The following is a 13,693-nucleotide window of genomic DNA, read 5'->3' on the forward strand; positions in this document are numbered from 1 at the left end:
GGGTTTTCCCTTTCCTGTAGTGTTGTATTGGTTTAAGTGCATGTAAATGGTTTTCAAAGGCTAAAATCCTCTGGTTTATCTCCGACACACTCCCCCCTGCCTGAAACACCTCCATTGGACTCCTTTGTTTACTTCTGGAACATAATGACATCACAGTGTCACACTTGCGCTTCTATTGGCTAGATATTTTTTATATATATGAACCTGAAAATGAGCATGATAGGGCCCCTTTTAGTAGTTTGGGAATTGTTGCACTTAGCCTCTAGTGGTCAACATTAATATTACAACAACAAAATCTAACAAAACACTTTTCAAGTTTTACAGACAAAAATGAAAAATAAGAAACTTTGAAAGATGATCCTGGTTGGAACTTTTTGACCTGTTTTTTAGGGATAAACACAGAAGCGAAATGCACCTTTTACTTGCCTCTCAGGGCTTCTGTACATTTTGAATCCTACATCATAGTTATATTGTTTCACAGGATAACATTTTGATTTTCAACTGACACTGGGACAGTACCAAGACAAATACATGTACTGTAGACAACAACAAAAAGCCCACACAAAGATAACTTCCATATCAACTGTATTTATTGTTTGTGTACAGTAAGTGCCACTTTCTCAATCATATATATCCCTTTATATAGCGAGTTCATACGATGTAGATGTCTCAATCATAAGCCAGTGAAAAGCATTATGGTCAACAGTGACACAGCGGTGGTCTGAGATCAATGACGACGTGAAGGGAAGCCTAAAGCAGACAATTAAAATACCTGATCACTGATTGAGTTTGATTTCTGCATTATTAAAAGGAGGATAAAGTCATTTCAGAAGAACAGATGCAGTTTTACTGATCAATTATAAAAAAAGAAACCTACTGACGTGAAAAAGTAGCGGGTGATTCAGATTACAATAACTTTGTTTGAGGTTTAGAGTTGCTGCAGATGAGAGACATGTGAATTGGGGGGGGGGGGTCTGAGATGATCACATGATAGACACAGATGGGACAGAGCTACTTTGTTATGAGGACAACAGAACTTCACACAAGGCTCTGTTCCATCTGTTTCTATGTGTGTGTTTGTGAGGCAGTCTATGATTCGTTGACGGACATGGTCTCCAAGGCGCTGGGCAGGTTTTGGTCTCCTCCCGCTCCTCCCTGCTTCTTCTTCTTGCCGCCTCCTCCTCCTCCTCCTCCTCCTCCATCCTGCTGTTTCTTGGCTTTCTTAGTGGTCTCCTGATCGATGGGAGCCGGCTTCACGAACTTGATGATCTCCGTCATACCTGGATGGAAAAAAAGAAAGTACCAGTCTTTCCGTTAGCCGATATTGACCAATTTGGGCGGGAAAATCTGTTGTCTGATAAACTTAAACCTTTCCCGTCACAACGTTCAGTAAAAATAATTCCCCTTAAGAACTATTTTTTAATTGACATGTTGATGTCTACGAAATGTTTTAATATTGGAGGAAGCCAAGGTAGCTTTTGTGTGCTAAACTACACTATGCTCGTTAGCCTAGCTTGCTCCTCCTAATTATTCACCCTGCCTGGATTTCTTTAAAAACGGCTTCACAGTATTTATTTGTCATTTATTATATTTTACAATCATTTCGCATTCAGCTTACCAGGAGGCATGAAGGGCTGGAGCTTCTCTGGAATGACGATGCCTTCCTCCGTTTGGTAGTTCTCCAGGATGGCGCACATCACACGGGTGGTGGCGCACATGGTGGCGTTCAGCATGTGCACATACTCAGCCTGTACAGAGACAGAGAGGAAGAAGAAGAATATCAGCGGCCAACTAAATGAGTGTGTAGCAACAACGCAGCGTTCAGAAGGTGCCCTCACCTTGTCCATCATCTTCTTGGTCTGTCCGTAGCGGATGCGGAGGCGCCGGGCCTGGTAGTCGAGGCAGTTGGAGCAGGAGACCAGCTCTCTGAAGGCCCCGGAGCCCGGGAACCAGGCCTCCAGGTCCAGCTTCTTACTGGCTGCGTGGTTCAGGGCGCCTGTGATAACACACGGGAGCAGGAAGTTAGTTCATGCCTGAGCCATCACCGCTCTATCAGAAGCTGATTATTAAGCGTTTTCTTTCTGTACTGACTTTTAGAGCATCCGCCATGTTGTGACAGAGCCATCACTGTAGACTAGGGATGGGTATCATTAGGATTTTATCGATACCGATACTGCTTATCGATACCGGTATTTTTCGATACTTTTCAATAATTTGGTGCTCAAAATTATAGACGTGATTACAAGATGTGAAGATTAAACAGTCATTTTATTGTAATTTTTTTTATTTATTATTTAATGTAACTTTTTCAATGTCATACCAAGCAGGTATGAGTGTGTTTGACAGTGTGTCTCTGGAAGGGGGGCGGTTATTAGGGGCAGTTCATAAATCCATGTAAACATGACCATTATTCAGTTAAAACGAGACCCTGCGTGCGCACCTCCTAAACCGGAAGCTCCTGTCGGCTAACCATTACAATCCGTTTATTGCGTTTATTATTTATAATTGTAATGATGGATTATCAGTAATCATTTTAAAGTTACACAGAGACATTGGATTAACCGTTTGTATGCCCTTGAACCAGAGGTGGGAGTAAGTCCTACATGTGCAAGTCATGAGCAAGTCTCAAGTCTTGACCTACAAGTATCAAGCAAGTCCCAAGTCACTGTGGTGAGAGTCAAGCAAGTCAAGTCATTGCTCAGGTCAAGTCAAGTCAAGTCATACGAAATTCTGATGAATAAGCCCAGTTTCCGCATTTAAATCAGTTAAAAGACAGTGGTTATGAACATGGATTCAACCCACACTATGATCTTCATTACATACACAGTTAATCATTTGAAATCGAATTTAGACCGATGACAATCATATTAGATTCATATTAACCCTAGAACTGCAGACAATATAGCTAGGACTCAATCAAAAAGTCTGTTCAAAAAGGCAGAATTCCAGGTAAGAAAATCATATATGGCATTTGCCATTACACATATTTAATTTAAATTTCTGTTAACACTAGAACCGCCAACAGCGTCAGCACCTACATAGATATCATTTTCAAATCATTTAATTTGTTCCTCTTCATAATTAGGACGATTTAAAACTCAGTTAATTGGGTTAATTTAGAAATGGCTTCAGTTTATCATCATAACAGATCAAAAAGTTCAGATTCATTTTACAATAAATCAAGTAATGATGCACTTCTACAAACAAAAACAACATCATTAAAACATTTAAACAAACTACTAAAAGTAGATGAACTACATTATTCAACAGTTTACAGTAACTTCTGATAATAACACAGGGGAAATAAACGAGGCATCTCTTTTCCTCTCTCTTTCTCTCCCTCTCCTGACAGCCCGTCAGTATCAGGGTTAGTACAAATGAATCCCTTGGCGGTTCTAGTGTTCATTTACCGTTTTGTCTTCTCTTTGCAATGCTTAATCGATTTGAAACCAAGTCTAACGTAGCTTAAACTTAACGTTAGCTTCCTAGCTAACACAACACATTCACGCACCTTTCTCTGTGGGTTTTTTTGTAGTGACGAATGAAGTTGGATGTTGTGGTGGTCGTGTCACTGATCTTTATGCTGCAGACCCTGCATACCGCTGTTCTCTTCTTATTAGCGTCATCGACAACATAATCCTTGAATCCAAACTTCACTATTTGTGGAGTAACGCTAGCCGCTGCCATGTTAACTGACGCTCCTGCCGTCTAGTGGGTTGCCAGGTTTGCGCGCACGGCGCTATAATCACGTTTTTTCGAAAAAACTAAACGTAATATCTCACTACAAAAACAAACGCAAATATTTAATTTTAAACAGTCAAGTCCTTTCAAGTCATCTGTCTCAAGCTTAAGTCAAGTCTCAAGTCATGAATACCAAGTCAAAGTCAAGTCAAGTCTTTTATCAATGTTAGTCAAGCAAGTCTCAAGTCAAAAAATATGCGACTCGAGTCTAACTCGAGTAAAGTCATGTGACTCGAGTCAAGTCATGTGACTCGAGTCCCCACCTCTGCCTTGAACACAACTTTTGATCACAAAACAGCAAAGGTAAGACATAATTATCATCATGGCTACGTAAAGTGAAGTTGTTTTCTTGCTCTTTCCTGGCTGCTAGTTCAGTGAGTTTTGGTCGTACAGTGGAATCTGTGGAATCTTAGCTTTCATGTGACATGTCGTTTGTGCAGATAACATCACGTAGAAAAGATCGCTTTTGCCAGTTATGTGCTAAAGTAGCCGTTAGCCCGTTTCGCTAAGTGTTGATTTAGACTCTTGGTGTTGGACTTCTGTTCCGTGTAGGTAAAAATGGTTAATATCGTCTGTTAGCTGAGTTTCTTCCCGTTAAGTGGGTATGCATCATTAATAGGTTGTTAAATGTTAAGAAGCCTTGAGACGCTGTTTCTTGCAAGACGTTGCGTCTGCCCCCGGGAGTCTCACAATAATAAGAGCGATGTTAGGAGAGATGACGAGTGGCATTCATACCGATAGCAGCACCGTTTGTCCAGCGGCTTAACGGTATACCGATACCGTCCAATCGGCTACCAGTACTGACTTAGTACCGGTTCTCGATACCCATCCCTACTGTAGACATTTACTGCTGTCCCTCTCTCCCCTCCTGCTTTCACTCAGGGAGTGACAGGGGAATCAGGTGTGCTAATCAGGGGTGCATTGGATACAGGTGAGGAAAAGGGGGCGGGGCCCAAAGGGAACAAAGAGAGAGGGAATTGTTTGTTTAAAGAGGTTGAAAGGAGGAGGTTGAGGGGACGGTATGGGGCTTTAGGAACATTGACACCCAAAGAGCCCGAGGACCAGCAATGACTGACATCACAAGCCCAGAGAGAAAAGGAATATTATTTCCCTTTTCGGCGGTCGGCGAGTCCCTTCTTTTTGGAGTTTTTTCCTCAACTGGCAGTGTTCTCGTTTGAACTGGATTACTTTTTTGTGACTTTGGACTTATTATTTTAGCTTTCGTTTGGATTATTCAGCCTTAACAAGAAGACTGCATTTTAAATTGGACATTGCCTGAGAATTACTCCAGATATAATTTGTGTTTGTACTTGTGTTGGAGGTGGTGAATGGGATGGGGCTAATTAAACTGTCTTTTTGTGATGCCATACTGACTCCGTCTAGGTTTTAGTTTGGGGGGGGGAACTTAATTATTTAGAGGACACACTTCATTTTCAGCCACTCTCTTTTCCTGGTTAAATTACCACAGTAGCTCCCGACCTTTTTTCAATGGTAACTAGGCTTAAAATATAAGCTGATTGTTACAATGTTGTTACACATTAAGAAAGCTGTGTGTCAGACCTACCTGACACGATGTTGACGATGCGGTAAGGAATTCCTAGCGTCTGGTAGAACTCCTCCGCGGTCCCGATCATCTCATCAAACATCTCCCATGATTTGTTGTCATGTGGGGAGGAATACACAAACTGTTCGATCTACAAAGAAAACATGAGATTTATGACATTGTTTTTCACCAAATACCAAAACAAAACAGTAAATCACTGACTGACACACACCTCATTCTTCTGGAATAACCAATTGACATTAGTCTCATTTTCAAAATAAAAGCCCAAAAGAGTTACTGCGTACTAACAGGAGGCTCATGATGAGGCTTGTTTTTAAGAGAAAAGGCCCAAAGAGTAACTGTATCATTACAGGAATATTAGTTTTTCTTTAAAAAAAGCCCTATTCAGTAACTGTGACCTTACTGTAAGCTCCTGGCGATGCACGTTTTTCAAAACAAAAGCCCACATAGATGAACAGTATCCTTACAGGAAGCTCCGGACAAGGCCTATTTGTTTTCAAAGTAAAAGCCCAATAGAGTAACTATTATTTTGGGAAGCTTGGGTTTTCGGCTTGTTTTTCAAAATAAAAGCCCAAGAAAGTAACAACACTGCCACTGCTATATGATTCTCATTTCTCAGTAGGGACATTTCTAGATCATTATTTCCTGCATTATAGCTGACCTTCTCAAACTGGTGCACTCTGAAGATCCCGCGCGTGTCTCGGCCGTGGGAGCCCACTTCCTGTCTGAAGCAGGTGGAGAAGCCGGCGTAGCGGATGGGCAGGTCCTCGGGTTTCAGCCACTCGTCCCTCAGGAAGGCGGCGATGGGCTGCTCCGAGGTGGCGATCAGGTACTTCTCATCCACAGAGCTATCGTCTGACTTCTCGCTGCCCTTACCAACGACCTGGATACAAACACAGGCGGGGTTAGGATGCAGAAACAATGATATGAAACCATTTGAAAGGTTTTCACAGAGTGAATTTGAATGTTTATATTTGCAATTCGATGAATATAACGACCTGTGTATTTGTTCAAATTGAATATTCCATAAATGTAAGTTCATTTTACATTAGCAAATTAAAACATGAAGTAGGTATTATTACATTTAACTAATTTTGTAGTTAGTTATTGTAGTGAGTGATCAAGTTCAGTCAGAATGTTCATTCATAAAAGTCATACTGTGTAACACAATGTAAAATGACAAAAAAAGAGTGTACTACTGCTCTCTAAGAATGTGCAGTTCTTTGTTTAGGCCTCCAGGGGGCACTGCCACCACTAGAACTCATACAAAAGTATGAAGACACCTGAACATCTCATCCCAAAACAATGGTTTTATTAGCACTGATTTAAAAAATACTTAAATCTCAATGTATTTTTCGCAATGTTGCAGGTTAGTGAAGGACAGCAAGGGGTATGACAACACCTTTTTAAGTGAAATACAATTGAACAGAAAAGGTTTAGGAAGTCTTTAAAAACCTCTGTACCTTGTAAAGCTCATCATCAAACTGGCTGAGCTGCGCCACTTCCTGCATGACCTCTTTCCTCATGAAGAAGGGCGTGTAGAGCGGGGTGTAGTTCTTGCTGTAGAGGAGCCTCAAGCCGTAGTTGATGAGAGCCTGCTCCAGGAATACCAGTGGGCCCTGAGGGGAGATGACGGAGAAGAGACAAGAGGGAAAGCATGAACAGCTGCTCTCTCTGGTGATTCCATGTTCATCTGCTGCATGGGTTACATCTGCCCTCACCTTCAGGAAGTAACCTCTGCTCCCAGCCACCACAGCCCCCCTCTCTCCGTCGAAGCCATCGATCATGACCACCAGGTCCACGTGGGAGTACTTCTTCTGCACGCTGGAGTCGCCCCAGGTACGCTCCACCTTGTTGTCTGCATCCTGTCAGCAGGGGACAAGAGGCAACTTTAAGGGGCGGGTTCACAACCAAAGGTCCCCCTCCTCATTCTAAACCAGTGTCAACAACACACTACAGGGGAGGGAAACCCCAAAAAGTATTAAAAGCCTTCTATAAGTTATTAAAATTGTACCTTTTAGCAGCTGTCTAGCTAGCTAGTTTAGTTGCTAATTTCTTGTTCATGCTACACCAGTTTTCACCAATTACACATTGATGGTATGCTTCCTGTGAATGGTTTGGTTTGGTGTTTCTACCAGAAATGAACCACTCCATTCTCCTGACAGTGCTTAGAAATCACTTGTCAATCGATGTGACAAAACCCAGATGATGTGTTCTGCTCTATCTTTTACCGGCCTGTGTGGAGCCCCTCACCTCATCGTTGCTGATGGGCACAGTCGGGTGCAGGAGGTTTCCGATCTCCCTCAGGTAATCGAAGCGCTCCGCCTCCAGCTTTATTCTCTGGACATCAGCTTTCTCTACAGCCTCGTCCACTAACAAACGCACCTTCTTGATCTGGGTTACCGTCAGGGGCTGACATAGAGAAATGGAAATGTGCAAACAAGTTAACGAAAGCAAAAAAAGACATTTGTGTGTTCTGTCTTTTAAGAACTGAGTGTAGCAAAGTGCAAACACTCAGAGGGAATAAAGGATTAGAGAAGGCATTCATACCGATAGTGTTTCAGCTGTTAGGGACTCAACGTTTTGGGCTTCTTCTGGTAGAGAGTCATCATCACCAACTGGTTCCTTTTTCTGCATTAACAACATAAACAACAATAGGTCAGATATACAGTTAAATACACCCTCTTAAGTCTTGTTATTTCCAAACTTGCCAATCCTCACAATTTGGGGAAACTCTTTTTTTATTTTCGTCTTCTTTCCTCGTTGGGTAACAATTCCCCCTTATTTCTCCCAATATACATCACAAAACTCCATAAATGTGTTTTCCTTTACTTTATGTGTTTTCCCCCAGGACACTAGCCTTGTCCTCTTCAGTGAGTGAGAGCCGGAGAGTGACATTTTGAATATTTAGAAAATGAAATACTCAAGCTAATATCAAACGCCCTGGAAAGAAAGATTCCTGGGTCTTACGGGAACGTTTTAAACGAAACAGGTATGCATTTTATTTTGTATCCCCTTTTTTATAAGTTACAAGAGGACCCCCTACTTTGATACAAAACCTCCTCATTTTTGAAGTCACAAGGTTGGCAAGTATTGGGATTTCTCCTGTCTGACTTAATCTCAAAAGTGGTCTGTTGGTGCTTCTGTACCTTCATTCTCTCCCCAATGCTCTTGCTGCAGAGGTTCTTGGCTTTGTTCAGGTGGTCTGCAGTGAAGCGGCCTGTTGAAGGGGAAATCACAGTCATTCAGAGTGTGTGTGTGTGTGTGTGTGTGTTGCAGTTAGGCCTGTCGCGATAAGCAATTAATTGACTTATCGTACGATAAATAAAAATGAACTCGATAACTTTTCTGACCTCGATAAATTGCCGTTTACATGCGTGTTTGTTTACATAAGGATGTGACCAGCATTTTAGCCAGGCGCGCTGTGGCTGCCCGGCGCTGGGAGGGGCGGGGCTCGATCACACCCAGCCAGGTCAGGACACTCCGCGTGCAACAGCGTAGCAGCCTTTATATAAACAGTCTATGGTAGCAGCCAAATGAATAATAAAGAGACAAGCAGGAGACAACGTGTGACTTACTCGAGGGGAATTGGTTGCGAAACCTAATTCCACATTTCCGGCGTGGGAATATTTTGGATTTAAGCCAAATCAACGAGGTGAACCTACGGACTTGAATGAGCCGTTATGTTGCATTTGTTTTTAAAAGGTAGCAACAAAAGCTAGCAATACGACCAACCTTTTAGAAGCACAACCACCCCATTCCGTTTTCCCAGCTGGGAGCAAACACGGCAGCTGGACATGGAGAGCCCCCACCTTCCCGACAGTTTACAATCAAAGATGCATTTGCCCGACAATGCAAACATGTTGGTGTTCCTTGCTCGAAAACTTTGAAATACAGATTTGGATATGGCCTGTTGAGGCATCTGGGTCTTTGTATGGACAGTGGACTGTACACTTGACTGTTGTTTTAAGGAGGGTTTTTTTGCTTGTGAGACAATGTGCTTATGAGACAATGTGCTTATATATATATACACAATGTGCATATATATATACATATATATACATATATATATATATCATTTAATTATGTTTTGGTTGTGAGTGATTTAATAATTTTTTAATAATTTAATTCATTTGTTTTATTTATTATATATATTTCAATATTATTTCACATTTCATTTGCAATGTTGAATGTTCAATAAAAAGTTATGTTTGAAAGGATGTACTAGAATTATTATTATATATTATCATTATGTCAGTGGTCTAAAATGGTCTTACAACGTTTATCGCAATAATTTCCAGGAAAATGTATCGTCCAACAAAATTAATTATCATGACAGGCCTAGTTGCAGTAGTGACAGGACCAGTAACCTGGTGACAGCTGCAACGCTGCATCACGCAATCATGAACCATGATACAACTGTATGCAAACGTTTAAACAAAATACACGTGGCAAAATGTAATGATGATACAATGGGATGGGAGGCTGTGGTTCAGTGGATAGTGTGCTGGACTTGGAATCAGGGGATAGCAAGTTCCAGTCCCACTGCAGTCAGCATGTCGTTGTGTCCCTGGGCAAGACACTTCACCCCAAATTACTCCTGTGGGGATTGTCCACAGTACTGAATGTATGTTAGTCGCTTTGGATAAAAGCGTCTAACAAATGACATGTAATGTAATACAGTCGCTGAGTCAGAATGCCTGTCTGTAGCTACCCTGGTTGACTTGTCATGTTGCAGGCTGGGATTGCATCAGATTTCACTTTACCGGCAGCGCTAAGCTAACACAACATTAGCAAACCCTTTTGTATCATATCTTCCAATAAAAATATGGAACTACATGAACTACAGCTTGGTGTTCATTTATTTTAAAGCCTTTTATTGAGTTCACGTATTGGAAAATAACCACATGGCTCATTTGGATTCGTTAAATGGTGTTAGCCATGCTAACATTAGCCCCATTGAGTGCTGTTCTCTTCATCCATTCAAATACGGCTATACATTTTTTTTATCAAATATCAGGTCTTGTACAAAGTAAATTATTTTACACACTGTTAAAATGATGCCCACTTGTGTATACGGCATACATGTAATGCACCTAGAAAGGCTTTTACTATTTAAATAGTGATGGTGAAATGATTCGCAGTCCACTGCAGTGTAACTCAGTGAGCGAAAGTCACCTTATTGCGGGGAAGTCTGAAGTGAATTAATACAAAGAAAACGTCTTTAATCAATATTTGACAAACACTTTAAGGTGCCGAATAAAATACTTCATTCCTAATTACGCGTGAAGTATTCAAATATCCCATATGGAATGTAAACGATAGCTATATTCACCTACTAACAATAAAAAGACAGATTTTTGAATAGAGTTTGGCGTGAGCTAGCTTCAGTAGAAAGGACTCTACGCTAGCATGAGCCACCATGCTAACGTTAGCTATTATGACTGAAACAACAGAAATAACAGGGGTCTTACATTTTCTCCACTCCGTATCTGCAGCGACCAGTTTATCAACGAGTGTAACATCTTTGAACCTCTTCCTTTGGATCTCACGGATGGCTTCTGGGTCGCCACCTTTGTCGGTGCGAAACTGGTCCAAGTCGAGCACCATCTTTCCACGCTGCCTGTCAGAGAGAGCTGACTGAGCTCACAGCGAAGAGTGCTCCAACCGGGTTGCCAGGTCCTTCTGCTTACGTCGCAAAACGGGACCGACCGACAATTTCAGTAGTGAGGAAAGATTAATTATTAACGAACCAACCATACGCTCAAAATAAATGTAGTGCAATGTAGACTGAGGGTTGATCACTTTTTTTTTAACGTTATTTTAGACACAGAAAGTACGTTTGTTTTTCACCAGCCTGGCAACCTATAGCATCAGCAATAGCTACCTGTAAAAAACACTCAACAGATTCATAACAGTACAGTTTGGTCACACCTTCAAATTCGAAGTTTTTTATTTATTTTAATTGTTTCTATTTTGTAGATGAATACTGAAGACATCAACACTATGAAAGAACACATAGGAATGATCTAGTTAACAAAAAAGTGTAAAAAAATCCAGAATATGATTTTTATTTGAGATTCTTCAGAGTAGCCCCCTTTTGCCTTGGTGACAGCTTTGCACACTCTTGGGGGGGTCTTTGCTGGTGACACTGACTTTTGGAGATTTATTCAGAATTCAAGGCATACTTAACCAGCATGGCTACCACAGCATTCTGCAGTAGCCAACAAAATATAAATCATATTCTGGATTCTTTAAAGGTGGGGTAGGTAATTTTGGAGAAACCAGCTCGAGTGTGCTAGAATTTGAAAATACACAGCCGGAAAAAATCTCCCACTTCCTTACAGAGCCCCTCCTCTAACACACACGAACGCGCACATGACCAATGAGGGCACGAGATAAGTTTGTGCACAGATGGAAGGCTGACAGGCAGGTAGGCCATCCAGTTATTTTAGCCGGGCCAGCTAAAATGATTGGTCGTGCTTTTTACAGTACTACGGCTTCCACAGATGACATTTTTTTATGGATTTTTTGTCAAAGCACTTAAAGGGGACCTATCATGCAAAATGCACTTTTGTACGTCTTTTATACATCAATATGTGTCCCCGGTGTTCCAGGGAACTCACCAAGTGTCAGAAAACACAACCCTCTCTATTTTCCTCCATACCCAAATCTCTAAAAAAAAGGGGCTGCAACGGATCTGATAAAAACTGATCCAGATTTGAACACTGTCCTGACGTCAGGACGGTGGCGCTATAGCATCAGCAATAGCTACCTAGGGGGGGGGGCTTTGCTGGTGACACTGTTGGAGATTTATTCAGAATTTAAGGCATACTTAACCAGCATGGCTACCACAGCATTCTGCAGTAGCCAGCAAAATATAAATCATATTCTGGATTCTTTAACACTTTTTTGTTTACTAGATAATTCCATATTTGTTCTTTTATAGTTTTGATGTCTTCAGTATAAATATACAATGTAGAACAAATTTAAATAAATAAAAAACGTAGAATTTGAAGGTGTGTCCAAACTTTTGACTGGCACTGTATACATTTCATTGATACAGAGGTGATAGCCAGAAATCACTTATTTTAAAACGTATTTTATTAAATGATTAGATGTATAATATAAAATCAATATTTCACAAAAAAGAGCAAGTCCATTCACATTTATCAGCGTGTGACCACACATTCGCCTAATTTTAAAATGATTTGACCTATTCATCCATTCCCATGTATATGATATGCACATGCATTAATACATGTGTAATACTGCAAAACATGCATGTATACAATGTGTACTTCAAGGAAAACATTAACACAGAATAACTTCAAATCCTCAAATTTGAGATTACTAGTTCATGTACAAAGTTAATATTAAAAACACACTTTGTTTTTTATTTAACATGACATTACAAGAAACAAAAATGTCTGCCAAATACATTCGTGGGGCTAAGATAGCTTTATTGACCATTATGCATATTACTGTTTTTTTTTTTTAATCCTTCCGGGCACACTATATGTAGCATATGTTGGTCCATTGCCTAAGTGCACATTAGCTGGGAATGTGGATGTATTCACATACATATGTCACCTTCACAACGGCCCACTTCCAAAGGGACCCCTTCACCTTTCCACTCTGTGACGGTGACGGCTAGAACTCCCTATAGTCTCACTTATTGAATGAGCTGTAGGGTGTAAATACAGTGGCAGGCTTCACAACAAAACTGTTGTTTCTAGGACATAAAATACCTCATTAAATATCCAATTGGCGTTTTTAAAGCTTCTTTGTGTCATTAAAAATAGCAGTTGATAACAAGTGACCATATTAGACTACTAAACATCATAAAGCTAAACATTAGCTTCCTTTAGCTTAGCGGTGTTGACGTGGGGTCATGTCACCATGTGAAGTTTGTATATAGCTTTACGTTAGCTTTTTACTTCTGGTAATTGCAATAACGCTTTTGAAATCACAAGAGTGGTGTTAATATGTGGATATTATACCACTGAACAAAATGTCTAAGTATCATGTGTTGGCCACAGATCTTATTTTCTGCGATATTCTTCAATCCAATGGAAAAATCCCATTGCTTTTTCGGAGGGAGCCCTTGCTAACTTTCTGGTTGGACTACAACAATACGTCAACAATGCACTGCTCTATAACTTCCACTCCACACTAGTGGATTTGCAATGGCACTTTATTTGACAGACCCTCCACACGGAAACGGATTGGAAGCTGGTAGGGGCCACATTGGAATTGAAACATCTCCTCCTATTTGCCTGGAAGTTCCTAGCCATGGAGTCCTTTTTCTCTTCTTATACCCCTTTCACACCAAGGCTTTTCCCCTTCTAGCTCCGTGCTAGAGCTTTTCTGGTTCAGAACCGGTTC

General features: G+C 40.9%; 1 protein-coding gene across 2 annotated transcripts; it reads right to left on the reverse strand.

The window, feature by feature from the left end:
* Window positions 1-568: 568 nt before the first annotated feature.
* sars1 (seryl-tRNA synthetase 1) lies at window positions 569-11,003 on the reverse strand. 2 transcript variants are annotated; one of them, XM_034145313.1, is made up of 11 exons: window positions 10,780-11,003; window positions 8,455-8,525; window positions 7,856-7,936; window positions 7,559-7,717; window positions 7,027-7,170; window positions 6,769-6,924; window positions 5,967-6,188; window positions 5,306-5,435; window positions 1,839-1,996; window positions 1,619-1,748; window positions 569-1,280 (listed from the first exon to the last, which is right to left on the reverse strand). In XM_034145313.1, exons 1-11 carry the CDS (start codon window positions 10,913-10,915, stop codon window positions 1,090-1,092), a joined length of 1,578 nt encoding a protein of 525 aa, XP_034001204.1. In that variant the 5' UTR covers window positions 10,916-11,003; the 3' UTR covers window positions 569-1,089. The 2 variants fall into 2 exon arrangements, with proteins under 2 accessions (XP_034001204.1, XP_034001203.1); XM_034145312.1 differs by having other exon boundaries at window positions 1,619-1,996.
* Window positions 11,004-13,693: the final 2,690 nt, after the last annotated feature.

This window comes from Trematomus bernacchii, unplaced genomic scaffold, assembly GCF_902827165.1.
Source record: "Trematomus bernacchii unplaced genomic scaffold, fTreBer1.1, whole genome shotgun sequence".
Lineage (NCBI taxonomy): Eukaryota > Metazoa > Chordata > Actinopteri > Perciformes > Nototheniidae > Trematomus > Trematomus bernacchii.

What these genes read in the sequence shown, in the direction of transcription:
- sars1 (XM_034145312.1), bottom strand. Translation starts at nt 10,915, where the DNA reads ATGGTGCTCGACTTGGACCAGTTTCGCACCGACAAAGGTGGCGACCCA. An exon ending in AGATACGGAGTGGAGAAAAT is followed by an intron (nt 8,526 to 10,779) that starts GTAAGACCCCTG and finishes CCCCTTCAACAG; the next exon opens with GCCGCTTCACTGCAGACCAC. An exon ending in GAGTGCACCAGTTTGAGAAG is followed by an intron (nt 5,436 to 5,966) that starts GTCAGCTATAAT and finishes TTTTCTTTGTAG; the next exon opens with ATCGAACAGTTTGTGTATTC.